This window comes from Garra rufa, chromosome 4 (assembly GCF_049309525.1).
Source record: "Garra rufa chromosome 4, GarRuf1.0, whole genome shotgun sequence".
NCBI lineage: Eukaryota > Metazoa > Chordata > Actinopteri > Cypriniformes > Cyprinidae > Garra > Garra rufa.
In genome coordinates, this window is record NC_133364.1 from 23,264,333 (window position 1) to 23,283,063 (window position 18,731).

General features: G+C 39.9%; 1 protein-coding gene across 2 annotated transcripts in view; it reads right to left on the reverse strand.

Moving 5' to 3' along the window:
* Positions 1-18,731, reverse strand: part of lin7a (lin-7 homolog A (C. elegans)) — an 83,611-nt gene that overhangs the window by 18,298 nt on the left and 46,582 nt on the right. For both annotated transcript variants that reach the window (XM_073838867.1, XM_073838869.1), the window contains exon 3: positions 1,754-1,825. In XM_073838867.1, the coding sequence (XP_073694968.1) occupies positions 1,754-1,825 (72 nt within the window). The remainder of the gene's footprint in view (positions 1-1,753; positions 1,826-18,731) is intronic.

The following is an 18,731-nucleotide window of genomic DNA, read 5'->3' on the forward strand; positions in this document are numbered from 1 at the left end:
CATCTCACAAAGGTGATCTTATAACTGTTATTCAAGAAAGTTGGAACCAGCTTGATGAAGAATATTGTTTCTCATTAGTGAAGCCCATGTGTAACGGAGGCCAGCTAGTAGGTGCTGTGCAGGTAAACCTCACTCCCCGATCTCAAGAGACGCACTAGCGACAAACGTTGCAGCCTTTAGCCTCCTTGTTAGTGCGCCCACTTCCCGTGCCGAAGACCCGGGTTCGAGACCCGCTCGGAGCGGGTGCGGTAGGACCCGGGTGTGAGGAGTTACATTGGTGCCGTGACCCGAACGGGAGTGAGTGTATCGGAGGCCAGCTAGTAGGTGCTGTGCAGGTAAAGCTCACTCCCCGATCTCAAGAGACGCACTAGCGACAGATGCTAGAGGCAGCAGCCTTTAGCCTCCTTGTTAGTGCGTCCGCCTCCCGTGCCGGAGACCCGCTCGTAGCGGGTGCGGTAGGACCCCGGGTGTGAGGGGTTACACATGCCCTAAAGAATTCAGGCCATCATAAATGCCAGAGGAGGAGCAGTAAACTACTAATTGTGTTTTTTGGTTGATCAATATTGAATGATTCCATAATTTTTTTCTGTACTTGATATGGAAAATAATTGTCCATTTATTTTAAAGAGTTTAATCTCATTTGTTTGAGGTATGTTTCACATAACCAGAATGTTGAATTAATAAACAAAAATAGTTTTGTGTCATATCTATGATTCGTTTATTTGCTATGAAGTAAAAAAAATTGGGTGAACAACATCCAAGTGTGGTGATTCCATCATTTTTGCCAGGGGTTATATGGGAAAAAGATTTGAAAGCACTGAATTAAGAGTTTTTTGCAAGCTTTATCCTATTCTTTTATTCATATCTGTCAAACACACCTGCCTGCAACTATTCAGGTGTGCAAAGTGTCTATTGCTCAAAATATAATTAGTCAATCTGAGATATCAGGCCTGCTGCGGTGACTGATAGATAGGGGAAAATGAGAAATTTTTTTAAAAATTACCTCATTCAACTGATGATTGTGACCCATCCCAAAAGAAACCAGTGTTAAAGTGAGGCCGAAATTCTCCCACTAAAGATTCAGCAAGGCACTTCTGCTTCTTCTGCTCATCCAGTACTCAGCAATTCTACTGCCCCCTCCTCTTCTCCTTTTTATGTCTCCTCTTTTTCTCACAAGAGTGCACTTCTCACACAGTATGAATCTAAATGAATGCTGTTTCAGTAGCAGTGTCTGAAGAGCAAGTGGCAAGTGTTTGCGTACAGGTCTGGCTAATTGCTGATTATGTTCATCAAATCAAGGCAGTTTGCGGAAAAACACATTTTGAAAACGTTCTTATTTAATGGATTTCATCTTATTGCTCATTAGATGACAGAAAAGGGTTGTTATTATTAGTCTAGCTTATCTACCTTATTTTTTAACGTGGAAGTAAGCCTATAGGCAGAAACATCAGGTTTATTAGTCGCTATATGGAAATAATGAGAAGAATAACAACGTGCAGTAGACGGTAAAACTGTTTGCACTACAAACCAATGTGTTCATAATTAAGACAACACATTAAAATAATATGGTAAGACACACCAGTTTGCAATATCAAGCAGCAACGAGATGTTTTGAACAGCTTAAAAAAACTGGACGCAGATAAGACCAGAAGCCAGACCCATAAAATTTACAAATGTCCTCACCCACTCTAACAGGAAAAATAAGATACGTAATTATATGTAATTATACAGAATAATATAAAGTCAGACCTACCTTAGCTGTGGCACGTGCTTGATACTCCGGACAGCCATTCACTGTTATTGTTTCATGCATATATTGATAGACCTATTAAAAAAAGAGAGAACATAAATCAGTTTCAGTTCTTCTACATTTATCAAAATGATGTAAAACATCGACAAATAGCATTGAGGCATTCTGCAAAAGTAGGCATTACAAATTCAAGTCAGCCAGGTTTCTTCGCAGAACATGTAATAGATTGCAACTAGTGATTCAGTGGTATTAATGTAATTAAAAAGCAAAACGGTGCCCATTTGTTAGGAAATGGTTCAATATTTTCCCAAGCTCCAAGATAAAAGACCCAAACAAAGCTTTATTTAAAGGGGATGTTAATGCTATTTCATGCTTTCTGACTTATTTTCACTGCTAAAGAGTTGGATTCTCATGCTAATCATAGCAAGTCTCAGAAAAAGAGTTGGACAGTATACATTTTGGAAAGTTTTTTGGCCCTGTATGATAGACAGAATTCCTTGTATGGGCACTTCTCCTGAATCTGTCTTTTATAATCTATCTGATTCAGAACAAGAATTTACAGATAATGTACTCACCCACTTGTCATCCAAGATGTTCATGTCTTTCTTTCTTCAGTCATAAGGAAATTATGTTTTCTGAGGTAAACATTTCAAGATTTCTCTCCATATAATGGACTTCTATGGTGCCCCTGAGTTTGAACTTCCAAAATGCAGCTTTAAATGACTCTAAACGATCACAGCCGAGGAAAGAAAGGTTTTCTCTAGCAAAATGATCGGTTATTTTCTAAAAAAAATTACAATTTATATACTTTTTAACCTTACATGCTTGTCTTGTCTAGTTCTGTGTGTACTCTGTGTAGATCATTAAAAAAATATAAATTGTAAATGTTTTTAGAAAATAACCAATTGTTTAACTAGATAAGATCCTTCTTCCTTTGCTGGGATCATTTGGAGCCCTTTGAAGCTGCATTTAAGCTGCATTTTAGAAGTTCAAATTCGGGGGCACCATAGAAGTCCATTATATGGAGAGAAATCCTGAAATGTTTTCTTCAAAAAACACAATTTCTTTACAACTGAAGAAAGAAAGACACGAACATCTTGGATGACAAGGAGGTGAGTACATTATCTGTAAGTTTTTGTTCTGAACGTGAACTACTCCTTTAACATTCTGAAATTAAATTAGCTAGAACGCAGTAATATGCCAAACATGTATGTGTTGCATTTTTCGTATGGCCTATGAGGCACTATAGAGGGCGTTAGGGTAAAGTGACTATTCCGATGGTCAGTTTTTTATTTTAGGTCGACAACTTTAATGGCAGAAAAACATTTATACTGTCTAGCCATTTGAAAGATGCCATCCGTTTGAAGGTCATATTAGCAAAACTTTGAAGTTTTTGTTGGCAAAGAAGGTCCAATTGTGAGATTTAAACTCACAGTTCTAAGGAAAAAAGTCAGAATTGCGAGATATTAAAGGAGTAGTTCACTTTCAGAAGAAAAATTTACAGACTATGTACTCACCCCCTCGTCATCCAAGATGTTCATGTCTTTCTTTCTTCATTTGTAAAGAAATTATGTTTTTTGAGAAAAACATTTCAGGATTTCTCTCCATATAATGGACTTCTATGGTGCCCCCGAGTTTGAAATTCCAAAATGCATTTTAAATGCAGTTTCAAAGGGCTCTAAATGATCCCACCCGAGAAAGAAGAGTCTTATCTAGCCAAACGATTGGTTATTGTCTAAAAACATTTACAATTTATATACTTTTTAATCTCTACACAGAGCAAGACAAGATGAGCATTTGAGGTTAAAAAGTATATAAATTGTCTTTTTTTTTTTTTTAGAAAATAACCTATTGTTTTTCTAGATAAGACCCTTCTTTCCTTGGCTGTGATCATTTAGAGCCATTTGAAGCTGCATTTTGGAAGTTCAAACCTGAGGACACCATAGCAGTCCATTATATGGAGAGAAATCCTGAAATGTTTTCCTCAAAAAACATAATTTCCTTACGACTGAAGAAAGAAAGACATGAACATCTTGGAAGACAAGGGGGTGAGTACATTATCTGTAAATTTTTGTTCTGAAAGTGAACTACTCCTTTAACTTGCTGTTCTGAGAAAATCTCAATCTTTTTTTCCGTCTTAAAATTGGACAACTCGCAATTGTGAGTTTATATCTCACAATTTTGAGAAAAATCTTATTATAGTCTTATTATAATAATTAATAAAAAGTTATTCTGCAATTCTGACTTTATAATTCACAATTGTGTTTGTATCTCACAAATTTGAGACAAAAAGTGAGAATTGCGTGTTTATATCATGCAATTTTGACTTCATTTCCCAGAATTGTGACTTTATATAGAGCCACTTCAGGGATCCATCAGACACATTCTGCGGCGGTAAAAAACACAAGTTTTTTAAAGTGCATACACTCTTTCTAGATTAGGCTAGGCTAGTCAGTGATGACATTCTTTTTAGATTGCTGATTTTCTGTAGCTGCTTTTTGAATAACTAAGGAAATGCAAGCATTATAATTAATAACATAAAACAAAAATGTTTCTATTAAATTGTTGTCATGTTAAATACAAATTCATATAGTCATAGTCATATTAAAAACATTAGGCTGGTTTAGCTGGATTTCATTACTTTCCAGTAATGAAACTAAGTAAGTCAATAATTAAATAAATTAGCACGATAATATTGTGTATTGGCAATGTCACAAGCTGGCGATAAGACGATATGACATTTAAGCATATCACCCAACACTAATTCCAACCAGACAAGACGTCCACGTTTAGAAAAAAGTGGATTAGATTGTGTTTTATTAACATCAACACCTACCCTAAACAATAATGCGAAAACAGTCATTGTTGTACGGTGTGACAAATATTACTCTATTTTGTTGTGCGCAAGCCCAGTAGCCACAGCTATAGCTATAACTTTGGTGGATGTGAACAATGGTGTATTCAGCAGTTGAAATAAAATACTTTCTGGTGTTCATTCATGCTCATTTTGTGCTTTAAGTAATCTTACATATGAAAAGACGATTGGTTCACGTGTGCTGCTTGAACTGAGGCAAGACAGCCATCTGTCACGACACATTAAACAGCCACAAAACTGTATTGTTTGAATTTCTTTAAAAATGACAAAACTTGAAAGAGGAGAGTCCTTGAGACCTTGTTTCAAACCAGAAATCTGCACTGTCTTGTCTGTCGGTGTGTTGTCACTTTCCTCTTTGCTCCGCAATGTATTTTTCACTGCGTGAGAACATGATGTGTAGCGTATGAGCAGCATTATTTTTTGGAGATGGCAACAGTAAGTAAGGGTGGGTGGGTTTTGCGAACGGTTTATTGCAAGACTTTTTTCCCCCTCAGAATTGGTCAACTCACCAATGTGAGTTTATATCTCACAATATACCCCTGGCAAATTCTGACTTAAAGTTACTTTCATTCAACCAGCAAGTTTTTTTTTTTTTTTTTTTTTTTGACCGGAAATGACTTAGGCTTCTACCAAAAGATAATAAGACGATGTACAAGAGGCATCATTGTAGAAAAAAAATATTTCTCAGCTTTTATTTACATTTGAACAAAAAGTGGCATGTCCTAAATTATTCATACCCTTCTCAATAATCAATAGAAAAGCCTTTATTGGCTATTACAGCAATCAAATGCTTCCTATAATTGCTGACCAGTTTGTCTCCACTTGTATTTTTGCCCATTCATCTTTAGCAATGTGTTCCAACTCTTTCAGGTTGGAGGGTCTCCTTGCCATCACCCTGATCTTTAGCTCCCTCCACAGATTCTCAATTGGATTTAAGTCAGGACTCTGGCTGGGCCACTGCAAAACGCAATTTTTTTTGTCTGCTAACCATTTCTTCACCAATTTTGCTGTGTGTTTTGGGTTGTTGTCATGCTGAAATGTCCACTGGTGCCCAAGGCCAAGTTTCTTTGCAGACTGCCTGATGTTGTTGTTGAGAATTTTGATGTATTGCTCCTTTTCATGGTGCCGTTTACTGTGATTAGGTTTCCTGGTCCACCGGCTGAAAAACACCCCCGAAAAAGGCTTCTCCTTTTTTTAGTCCAAATGAAGGCTACATCATTGTGGCCAAACAATTCCATTTTTGTTTCATCTGACCATAAAACAGAAGACCAGAAGTCTTCTTCTTTGTCCAGATGAGTATTTGCAAATGCCAAGCAGGCTTTTGTGTGCCTAATCTGAAGAAGTGGTGTCCTCCTTGGTCTGCGTCCATGGAACCCAGCAGTGTGCAGTGTCCGTTGGACTGTCTGCCTTGAGATGTTGCCACCAGCAGAGCCCAGATTCATCAGGATGGCCTTGGTGTTGATCCTTGGATTCTTTTTTTTACCTCTCTCACTATCCTCCTGGCCAGCTCAGGTGTCACTTTTGGCTTCCAACCACGTCCTCTGAGATTTTTCACAGTGCGGAACATCTTGTATTTTTAAATAATACTTTGCACTGTAGCCACTGGAACTTCAAAACATTTAGATATGGTCTTATAGCCCTTTCCTGACTTGTGAGCAGCCACAATGCGCAGCCGCAGGTCCTCAGTGAGCTCCTTTTAGCCATGACAGTCCACAAACCAACAGCAGAGAGCTTCTGTTTTTCACCTGTTGAGTTGATTAAAACAGCTGCTCCCAATGAATCAGGGTAATTAGGATGCTTTAGAACAGCTTGGACTATTTGGAATGGTATAGAACTTTGGATTTTTCCATAGACTGTGACAGTTTGTAAAGGGTATGAATAATTTTGGACATGCCACTTTTTGTTCAAATGTAAATAAAAGCTGAGAAATATTTTTTTCCACAAAGATGACAAGTAAACAGTCGATTAAATAAGAATAAGAAACGAATTACAAGCAATAGGACAAAAAACTACAGTGGAACAAATAAATAAGAAATGCCACATTGTTTAAAGTAATAAAATGTATAAAGACACTGCATATTGTTCTCTGTGTAAATTAAATATATATTACTTCTTATTAAAGTTACAAAAGTGATTTAGTCATGAGCATTAAGAGATTTTCTTTCATTAGTTGTTTGATTAACATGAATGACTGCTGTCACTTTAAGAGCTGCCCAGATCCAGTTGTTACAGATGTGTTTTTTCTCACTCTTTCACTTAAGACATATTTTACTGTGTTTACGAGGATACTTGCAAAGACAGGCATTTTAACACATACAAGTGTGTCTATTTAACCATTCAAGGTCTATAAAATGGCAAAAATAATTGAAAGCGTCACTGGTCAACATGAGCAAAAACAGTTATAAATAACTTTTATATTTATGCTTTATTTACAAAGGTTTCTACCTTTACATTTTTTTAATAATTTGTAAAGAGAGCTTAATCCAGCTCTAGCCACAGACTCATTTCTAAATGCAACACATGCAACGTCTTTCATCACCGGTTCTATATTTTCACAAGCAGGTGCGTGCACAGAGCCCATATCTGCATTCACACCACCCAGGGATGAGACTATTAGCTTGAGGTCCTTTGAGGATTTGAAGAACCTATGTTTATCTCATTAAGCAGTGCTTCTGAAATGCAGCTGGTGCTACAGGAAGCTCAGGCTCTCTCTCGCTCAGTCTCCCCTAAATAACAAGTTTCTCTTTAATCTGTCCTCCTGCACCTTGGGCCGAATCTTTAGCTGTTTTACTAACCTCCTACTGAGAGATTAGTGTGATAAAAAACCTCCTCGTTCTATGCCTGTTGCTCTGCCGACAGACTTTAAATCACTCACTTTAAATCTTCTCAACAGGCGGGTACTATCGGATCGTCCTTAGAAGCGGCTTGAGAAAAATGAATGAGGCCGCTAAGCCTCTACAATTAAAAAAATAAGGTGTGTTACTAAGAAGATGTGACATTCTACATGTGAAATATGTTTCACACCAAAAGCTGAGCCATAGTATCGGAGTTTTTCAGCACAGCATGTTGTATACCTTATTTATTTACCTCAGTTGTTATTTTATGCATCTGACTTGTAGTCTTTTTAAAAATACAACATGTTTGGGATCCCTCTTGACGTTCTGCACCAAGTGCTGTAAAGTTTTGCTTTGTTGAAGGAATCATTATTTTGAACTAGTCTGACTTCCTTCATCATGGAACAACATTATAATTATCTATAGTTACTTTCTTTATTAGCTGCGTATTATGTTTAGCACCGATGAAGAAACTTTAATTAGTTGACCTTTATTGACTGAACAATAGATGTGTGAAGAATCAATGCAACCAGACGGAACAAATCAATAGATTTGGGACCTAAGTAAATCTTTCAGGAGCCGCACTTGTGTGCCTGCGTGTGTCCCTACGGATGGGGGATTGCGTGTCTCGCAATTGCGTCTTGGAAATGCATGAATATCAATAAAGGTCAAGCTATTTCAGTGTGTAATTTATACGCCGTGTACAAAAACAGCTAGCGGTTGAAGTGCAAATCAGATTTATTTTACATTTGAAATAATTAAAAGGCAACTAAATTAAAGATATAAAACAAAGCCAACTCTTAAAAACATAAGCTATTTTCTGATGTTGATAATCCAGCTGGGGGTTGCTCATCAATATCTATTTGTAATTTGAGATTGATAAAACACTCTGGGGACTACTTTATGCCATACTGTATTTATATTTGTGGTTGGTAATGTTATTTATAAGGCAGACAGAAAGGGTAATAGGGCTTTATTTAACCACTCTTCTAGTGCACCATATACAGTACTGCTGTTCAAAAGTTTGGGAGTAGATTTTTAATGTTTTTTAAAGAATTTTCTAATGTTCATCAAGGCTAAATTTTTAAAACAAATCTAAACTACAGAAAAAACTATGGAAGCCTGTTTCCGCCACTGAGTAAAAAAGAAATAAAGAAAGAAAAAATAAGGTAATTGTGATTAGTGACTTTTTATCTTGCAATTCTGACGTTTTTTCTGGTAATCATGAGTTTACATCTCGAAATTCTAACTATTTTTCTCAGAATTGCGTGATATAAACTCACAATTGTGAGTTATAAAGTCAGAATTGCAGGATATAAACTCGCAATTGTGAGAAATTAAGTCAGAATTGGAAGATATAAATTCGCAATTCTAACTTTTTGTTTCAGATTTGCATAGTATAAACTCGCAATTCTGACTTTTTGTGTCAGAATTGCAAAATAAGCTCGCAATTGCAAGTTATAAAGTCAGAATTGCAGGATATAAACTCGCAATTGCGATAAATTAAGTCAGAATTGGAAGATAAAAGTAAAAAAAAGACAAGTCAAAATTGCTAGTTTATATTTTGAAATTCTGACTTAATTTCTCGCAATTGCGAGTTTGAATTCTTCAATTCTGACTTTATAACTCGCAATTGCGAGCTTATATCACACAATTCTGAGACAAAAAGTCAAAATTTCTAGTTTATATTTTGAAATTCGGACTTAATTTCTCGCAGTTGAGAGTTTATATCGTTCAATTCTGAGACAATAAGTCAAAATTGCGAGTTTATATCTTGCAGTTCTGACCTAATTTCTCGCAATTGTGAGTCTGACTTTATAACTCGCAATTGTTTATCACACAATTTTGAGACAAAAAGATAAAATTGCTAGTTTATATTTTGAAATTCTGACTTATTTTCTCACAACTGTGAGTTTATTTCATGCTATTCTGATTTTATAACTCACAATTGTGAGCTTATATCTCAATTCTGAGACAAAAAGTCAGAATTTCGAGATGTAAACTGTAAGATATTTGCGAGATAAAACGTCGCAATTACCTTTTTTATTCCTTATTCAGTGGTGGAAACTTGCTTTCATACAAAACAGTAATATTGTGAAATATTTTTGCAATTTAAAATAACAGTTTTCTATTTTGTTTTACAATATATTTTATTCCTTTGATACAAATCTGAATTTTCATCAACAATTACTCCAGCCTTCAGCATCACACGATCCTTCATGAAATCATTCTAATTTGCTGATTTTAATTTTAATGTTAATGTTAATAACATTTCACAATATTACTGTTTTTACTGTATTTTTAACAAATAATTGCTTCTTTCAATCTTGAAAATGTTGAAAAACATTTGAATGCTGTATTAAATATTTTAATGACAGAAAATAAGATTAGAAAAAGGCTGAAATTAAATGATCGCTTATTTTACTGTGATTTTAATAATGAAAATGGAATTTTGGAATCACCTCATTATAGCAATGAGAATTTGTAGGAAAATGTACTGAACTGTCATAAAAATAATGTTCTTTGTAATATGTACAGTGTCATTTTTCTAGTTTTTCTGCGTCTACCTAAAATCATGTCTCAGCTCAGTCCTTATTTCTTCCTGACTCCCATGTCTCGAGGGATCACTCTGTTTCCTCTCAGCTCACTGGGTGTTCACTTGGCTTTTATTAACCCAGAGCTGTTTTACCTCCAGTGAATTCCACACACACACACACACACACACACACACACACACACACACACACACACACACACACACACACACACACACACACACACACACACACACACACACACACACACACACACACACATGTTGGGTTTACATGTTTTATGGGGACATTCCATAGGCGTAATGGTTTTTATACTGTACAAACCGTATTTTCTATCGCCCTACACCTACCCTACACCTAAACCTAGCCCTCACAGGAGATTGTGCACACTTTTACTTCCTCAAAAAAACTCATTGTGCATGATTTATAAGCCTGTTTCCTCATGGGGACCTGAGAAATGTCCCCACAAGGTCAAAATTTACTGGTATTCCTATCCTTGTGGGGACAATTGGTCCCCACAACGTGATGAATACCAGGTACACACATACACACACACACACACACACACACACAAACACAGGTGTATCACTCTGCCTTCTCACTACTCTGCCCAATGGAAAAACCCGCCCACAGGCCGCAGTGAGGTATTCTGTGTAACCATGGTGCCTTGTCTATAAAGAGAAAGAGATGATTTCAGTTGTTCTCATTTGAAACCATGTTCTCTGTTAAATCTTTCCATCTTCTGTCACTGCAGAGAGTCAGTCAGGCAGTTCAGTGAAGCATGATTCACAGCAGAGCTTCTCATTTGCAAATCCATCCCACCAAGCACAAAGAGCCTATTCCACATAAACACACACAATTATTAACGACAGAGGCTGACATCTCTGACCCCGTAGCAACGGCGTAGGCATTGATTGACTGAGCTCTCAGTTGATAATGGCTCTGTTGTTGTATTCCACAGAGAGCTGCATTTGAAATCATACACGTTTGCAGCTGTGATGCTCTCTCTGACACACTGGACTGTGGGAAATCGTTCTCACAATATAAAAACATCTGCATTCTCATTGCTGGAAAAGATCATTGTAGGTCAGTCCAGTTGTTTTTCTGACATTCAAAAATGCACTAAAGTAGCACGACATGATAGCACAAAGCAGGACAAAATCTAACTTTCTCTTAGCAGTTGACAAAGACTGGATCTATATGTAGTCTACACTCTTAAAAATAAATGTGCTTTGAAAGGTTCTTCACAGCGATGCCATAGAAGAACCATTTTTGGTTCCACAAAGAACCATTCAGTCAAAGTCTCTTTCTTACCTTTTTATAATCTGAAGAACCTTCTTTTGCCACAAAGAACCTTTTGTGAAACGGTTTGTTAAAGGTTCTTTATGGAACCATTTAAACAAAAAAGGTTCTTCTATGCCATCGTGAAGCACTTTTTTTTAAGAATGTAGGACTGACTGGTTTTGAATAGGTAAAAAATCATTTGGTTGATATTTGTCTTGAAGAAGTGTTCAAGGTTTAATTAAGCCCTATCAACAACTTTCATTACTACAGAAAATAAATTTAGATATGCCCCTTAAATCAGGGGGCAGCAAGTGTTTTAGAAGGTCTTCCAGAAATTTGTTATAACAATTTACATGTGTTTTAAACAATTATTTTACACACTTAATTTAAAGTCATTCAAGTCGCAGGCCCTATTGTTCTTCTAAGGCAGTGGTCACCAACCTTTTCAAGCCGAAGATCCCTGACCTCGGCCTTAATGAAAGGCAAGATCTACCTATCGAAGAATAGATAGAAAAAGACAGCCCAGATTGTACTTCCAACATGAGGCCTTTTATTTAGTATTTGAATTGTATTTGAATTTAATATACATTAAATGTTCTTTTCTTTTTCTTTTTTTTACTTAACTCGGAAGCAACCATCATATAATCAGATCATATGAAGTGGCACTGAACTCAAGAAAAATGCCATTGTCAGCAGTAAAGTGCTTATTCACTTAAGTTTCTGACGGTACTACCTACCCTTAACATTTTATAAATGAACTGTTTTATCAACAAAATTATCAACAATCTCAAATTAAGCTAAGTGCAGTTATGTCCCATCATCAACATCACTTTTCTCAATGCCACCAGAAGGCAAAACTGCTGAAGTAATGTTACTCAGTGTGATGGCTGTGACTGAATACTCTCTGTGAGTCCTCTGAAGTCTGGCTCATAGCTAGAGACAGCCAGTTTGAGGCAGTCTGTGAGGTGTCTGTCAGTAAGGCGGCTCCTGTATTTGGATTTGATTATTTTCATCTGTGAACATGCCATTTCACAGAGGTAAGTTGATCCAAAATAGGCACTCACTTTAAGTGCACATGCAGTGAGGAGCGGAAACTTTTCTCTGTTGACAAGTCCCCAAAAGTCACTGTCCCTTGATCTGGCTTTCAGCTCAATGTCATTTTGCAAATCAACCATCTCCATGTCAACTCCACTAGACAAAGAAAAAACTTGCTGGAATTTGGCTGCTACCTGTTCTATATCAATGAGCATGAATGGGTTTGAGACAAATGCAGCAATGCATTCCATTTCGTTTAACTCACCAAAACGCATATTGAACTCTGTTGCAACTTTGTCCAGGTGAGCACAGTATTTCTCAGGGTGAAAAACGTCCTTGTCTTTAATGCTCTGTGACATTTTTTCCAGGTTGGGAAAGTGTGTTAGCCTCCCGTTTTTAAGATGTGTGATCCAAACACCAAGCTTAGACTTAAAAGCATTCACTGCGCTGATCATGTGTGGCAGGTGTCGGTCTTTTCCCTGGAGCTCGTTATTGAGTGTATTCAGCTTTGCGGTCAAGTCTGTCAGAAACCCCAGGTCACACAGCCACGCATCATCTGACAGTTCCTTGTGCTCCTCGTTTCTTGCAGATAGAAATGTCTTTATCTCAGGCAGTAAGTCAACAAACCGCTGGAGCACTTTCCCGCGGCTCAACCACCGCACATCAGCATGAAGTAGTAGGTCTCCATACGCGGCATCGAGCTCATCCAGTAACGCCTTGAATAAGCGACGCTGAAGTGCTTTTGCTCGTATCGAGTTTATCAGTTTGACCACCAATGACATTACGTGTGAAAAATCTACGACTTTCCCTGCTAAGGCCTGCTGATGAATGACACAATGATAATTCTTAAACTCGGGAAAATCAGGGTCATTACGGCACAGTGCTATAAAACCCAGGCGCACGCCACGCATCGCCGGTGCTCCGTCGGTGGTAATTGCTACCAGTTTATGAATGGGGATATCATTTTCGCTTACATATTTTTTAAACTCAGTGTAAATATCCTCACCTCGCGTTCTCTCCTTTAAGTGCAAAAGAGTGAGGAAGTCCTCTTTTGTTGTAGAATCCTGGAAAGCCATTCTGACAAAAACAACAATCTGAGCTGTGTCCACTGCATCCAGAGTGTCAAGTTGTGATCTATTTCTTGTGCAATTCCCCACTTGAAAAGGATAGTCCCTCCACATGAAGATCTTAACTGGATTTCACTCAATAAACAGCCATGGAATCAGTTGTTTGTCTTTTATTTACCATTCTTTGGTTGGCAGTAAACAGGTGAAAAACCTCAAAAGAGAGATGACAAATACAAGATTATTATTTGAGTTGACAGCCAAATTAAAAACAAAATTATTCACATTCACCTCAGATAAACACATAACTGCTATTACAAGGTTTCCATTTTTATTCTAATCAGTAGTTTTAAACAGTATTTTCATAATAAAGAATTATTCTAAGGTTGCATTGTGTCCACACAACTAGGTATGCTTTACCAAAACAAATCAGTTGGCATTTTAATTTTCAAAATTTATATTTTCTTATCTTTTAACCATTTCAAACACATTCTTTGTCAAACAATGAAATTTGGCTTTTCTTACTTTTCCTTTTTTACCCCACTTGTTTGAGAAAACCAAACAACATTTGAAGTTACAAAGTTCTAACAAAGTCAACAAGAGTTAAGAGTCTGTGTTTTCCAGAGTATCATTTGCACTGCACTGCTCAAGTCAGTCTAGCCAAACATGGCCAATATGGCGCTTACCGGCTGTCCTTCACTGTTTTGTGGAGGGCTTGGTTTTGCACAGTCACCTTGATGACAAAGATGAAGTTTCCTTGGTCTAGTGGTGCTATAAATGCTCCTTTCACTGTGGTTTAAAGACAACAACAGAGCCAGGTACTGGCACGCTCAGATTGCCTCAGATTTGTTCCACCTGGTTCTCCACTGATTGAAGGAGGAGGAGTTTCACCACTGAGGAGCTCCCAGGCAGTTTGTCAGCACACCTCCCACTCGATCTTCCCACGGGAACCGATGGAAAGATCGTAAATCAGCACCTGCTTACTGCCGGTCAGCTCCGAGTTTGGTCCTCAACTGGCAGCAAGACAACCAGGCGTCGAACATCTCTGTGCAGGACCGTGGTTTGGGTAGCGTCTTTCAGGACTTTGGCCGATGGCCGGTTTAGTGCGGGTTTTGTGACAGGAAGGCAGGAGCTTTGGACCACTTTGACGTTCACATCTCGAACAATGCCCTTAGCATCTGGATTGACGCTCACCACCCGTCCAAGCTTAAATTGGCCCCTCACTGCATTTTGGTCGCACAACCAGACAATATCTCCGACAGCAACGTTGCGATGCAAAGTGTGCCATTTACTTCTCAGAAATAAGTTTGGGCCGGCAAGCTGGCTCCAAAATCTCCAGAACTTGTTGACCTGGTTCTGCATCTCTCTGAGTCTCTTGTAAGGGTAGTTCGCAAAGTCAAATGTCCTGATCTCACCGCTTGGAGAGGCTCGGCCCAGGAGAAGTGTGTTAGGTGACACATACTGCACGCTTTCTTCATGACTCTGCACCCTGGCATCTATTGGGCATTCGTTGGCAAGATTTGCAGCAAGTTGTAGTGTTGTCTGAAACTCGCTGTAGCTGAGGCCAGTGTTGTTGCCCAGGCTCTGCAGTGCCTTCTTGAGAATGCGGACAGCAGCTTCAGCAGCCCCGTTGCGGTGAGGTGAGTCAGCAGGGTGAATTGTCCACTGCCATTTGGTACCTTTTTGAGCTGACATCTCTTCTATTGAAGTTCTATTCTGAGAATCCAGGAACTGGTATAGCTCTCTAAGGACAGGTTTGGCGCCGATGAAGTTTGTCCCCGGGTCGGACCAGATCTTTCTTGGGTGTCCTCTAATTGCAGTAAAGCGTTGGTAAGCCATCAAGAAGCTCTCTGTCGACATTGTGTTGACCAGGTCTGCATGAATTGCCCTGCTGGCCATACAGCTGAAGACGACACCCCACACTTTCATTGAGACCCGTTTCTTGATGTCATCTTTGACAAGATACGGTCCGAAGAGGTCGACTGTAGTGAACTCGAACGGGGCTGCAGGTATGGCTCTTTCAGGAGGTAGGTCAGCCATTACCTGTTTGCACCTTCTTGCTCTTGACTTTTTGCAGAAAAGGCAGTTCTCCACTACTTTTTGGGCAATTTTTCTCCCTTGGATGACCCAGGCTTTCCTCCTCATTTTCAGCAGGGTTGCAGCCACACCTTCATGACCCTCATTGTGCGCCTCCCGTGCCAATAAAGTAGAGACCCATGCATTGAAAGGCAGAAGGGGAACTGCAGCGCCATCCTCCCTGAAGCCATGGATTCTCCCACCGCAGACTAGTAACCCAGATTCTGGCTCTCTGTACACAACCAAGCGGTCCATAGTGGTAACTGGGAACGTCACCCCCTCTTGAGCAGCAAGATAGATGTCTCTTATTGCCTCTTGACGTTCTGTAGCGGTGATAACTCCTTTTGTGGGAATCGCCTCCCACTTTGGGGTCTCGATGGACTTTATTGCAGATGTAAACTTTTTGGCGGCTCTCCAGATAAAAGCAACAGTCTTGATTAGACACGTTAGGCTACTAAAGCGCCTCTCATCCACCAAGTTTAGGACAGCTGCACCAGCAGGAAGTCGTCCCACAAGACTTGGAAGACATCTTTTCACTTGGGCTCTGGTGAGTGCTGCCACGAATGACTTCTTTTGCATATTGTTAATGCTTTCTCGAGCTGTCACAGACACATCTTTTGACGACATAATTGGCCACTCGCTCTCTGGAAGATGTAGAAACTCTGGCCCTTGCTGCCACTCTGAATGGGCATCAAGTTCCTGTGGCCCAGCTCCACGAGTGATAATGTCAGCTATGTTGAGTGGTCCAGGGATCCACCACCAGTCCTGTAGCCGTGTGCTCTCTTGGATCTCTCCAATTCTATTAGCGAAGAAAGTCTGAAATCCATAGCTTTCACGCTGGATAGCTCCAAGAACAGTCTGACTGTCTAACAAATGGTACCACCTTTTTATCTGGATCTGGGTATGCTGTTCAAAGTACTTTTTCAGGCGGCTTGCAAAGACTGCACCGCAAAGTTCTGCTTTGACCGCATCCCCCTTCTGGTCTAGAGGTGTCAGCTTTGCTTTTGACTCCACTAGTCGAATTGTTAATTGTTTGTTGCAGTTCCACCGCAGGTAGAGGACAGCACCATAGGAGCTTTCACTGCCATCTGAAAAAGTGACAGCGACTGGTTCAGTTGTTGCCTTTGGTGGAGTAAGGGCTCTTGGGAACCTTACTTTGCTTAGCTGAACGTACTCCTCAAAAATTCCAATTGCATCTTTGCGGAGCTCATCCGACAGAGGAAGGTCCCATGTGTCCTTGACCATGCTGCACTTTGGTTTTGCCTCTTGGAATGCCTTTCGAACCAAGATAGCCCCTTTTTGCTTTGATGGCGTTGTCAGGCCAACTGGATCGTATAAACCAGCAACTTGACTCAGCAGTTCACGTCTTGTCAGCGGGTCTGGTGTCTGTGCTCGTACTTCTTCTAGCAGCAAGTCTTGCCCAAGTCTCATCTTTTTCTTCCGTCTGGAGAAGTTGACCCTTACCATGACATGCAACATGTCTTCATCCACAATGTAGCCGAGACCGAGCGCTTTGTTGTCTTCCTCCTTAAGCTGGTTCGGCAGGACAACAATATTTGGTGATGCTTTTTCTCTTTCTCCTTTACCTTGGCCTGAGAAGACCCAAGGCTTTAGTGCAAACCCTCCTGCTTTTAGAATCAGCTCCACATTTTTTGTGATGACTTCAAGTCTTTCACGGCAGTTGTGGGATGTCAAGAGGTCATCGACGTAGCTGTGCTCATGTAATACTTGGCATTCTTCAGTGAGGTGGCTGAATTGAGGCAGGTTAGCCGTCTCCCTCATGGCAAGTTGTGCTATGCAACCTGCTGGCTTGTCCCCGATATTCACTCTGGTTATGGCGTATTGTTCTAGTTCATCGCTCTCTGAATCACGCCACAAGAACCGGTGTAGATGGACCTCCCTCTCCTCAAGCCACACAGAATTGTACATTTTTCTAATGTCTCCTAGAGCGGCGAAGGAGCCTTGGCGGAACTTGAGGAGGACAGCACGAATCGGGTTGAGAACGTCAGGGCCTTTCATCAGAAGGTCATTGAGACTTTGACCTTTGTACTTCTGACTGCTGTTCCAGACAAGTCTTACCGGAGTTGTAACAGAGTGGGGGTTGGGTGCGATAAGATGACTAATATACCAGACAGGTCCAGTCCAGTTGGTTAGATCCTCCTTGGTCAGCTTTTTTGCAGCCCGGCGGTCAACCATTTCGTGGACTTGAGCACTATAGGCTTTTTTCCACTGTGGTTCTTTGGCGAGCTGTCTCTCTGTTCTAAGGAAGGTTGCCTCCACTACTTTTCTGTTATTTGGCAATGTAGATGGGTCCATGAGCCATGGATATCTTGCATGCCAGTGTGGACTATCACTGTGGTCATCAGCACCAACATAAGTCAGGCCACCCTTTACAACTTCCAGCTCCCTTTCTTCAGCCAGAGTCATTTCTTTGCCACCAGGTTGACAACTGCCACAGTGACATCCTCCACATTTTGGGGTGCAGGGGGCACCAATGCTATCCCATCTCCACCACTCAATAAAATCCCGAGTGGTAACAGCAGAACAAGAAGACTTGATGGTAGGTTTGGCGCAAATATGTTCTTCATACATCAATGCTGCTGTTCTCATGGACCTGGCGAAGTGCGCTCTGGACTGGTGTGCTGTAACTATAGCCTCTTCAAACAGACCAGGGTGTGTCCCTGCAATTGTCTTTCCCAATGGCCCATCCCATAGTACAAGGTCCCCAACAGCGCGTATCTTTTGTGGGACCAGTCGCCCTTCCTTATGGCTTATCAAAAGCTGTATCTGTCTTGGTCTCACAAGTTCATTTTGAGGGACATCTGGAAAGAACTTTTGGAGTCTTTTGGCCGTCACATGTTTGTGGATCCTTGCAATGCTGTCCAAACCATAACAGAGGAGTTGGTGGGATCTGAAGTTGCCTTGCTCTGTGCGGACCCGGATCTTTAGGAGGTACCGTTTTGTGGTAACTTGAACTTTCATTCCTCCCACACCGTGGACAACAAGGGTTATGGCTTCACTTCTAAGGTTCAAACGATCAGCTGCATCATGAGTTATATAGTTTGTATCCGATGCCAGGTCGATCAAAGTCCCAACTTTTTGTCCTGCATTGGCCGTGACCTCTAAGAGCATCATGATGACTGGCCACTCCACTATTCCATTCTCTGCTAGAAGGCTGGGTTGGTTGGACACAAGAGAGGTTCTAGCTATAGTGTTGCAAAAGGCATTACGACACTTCTCTGCAAATTCAGATGAAAG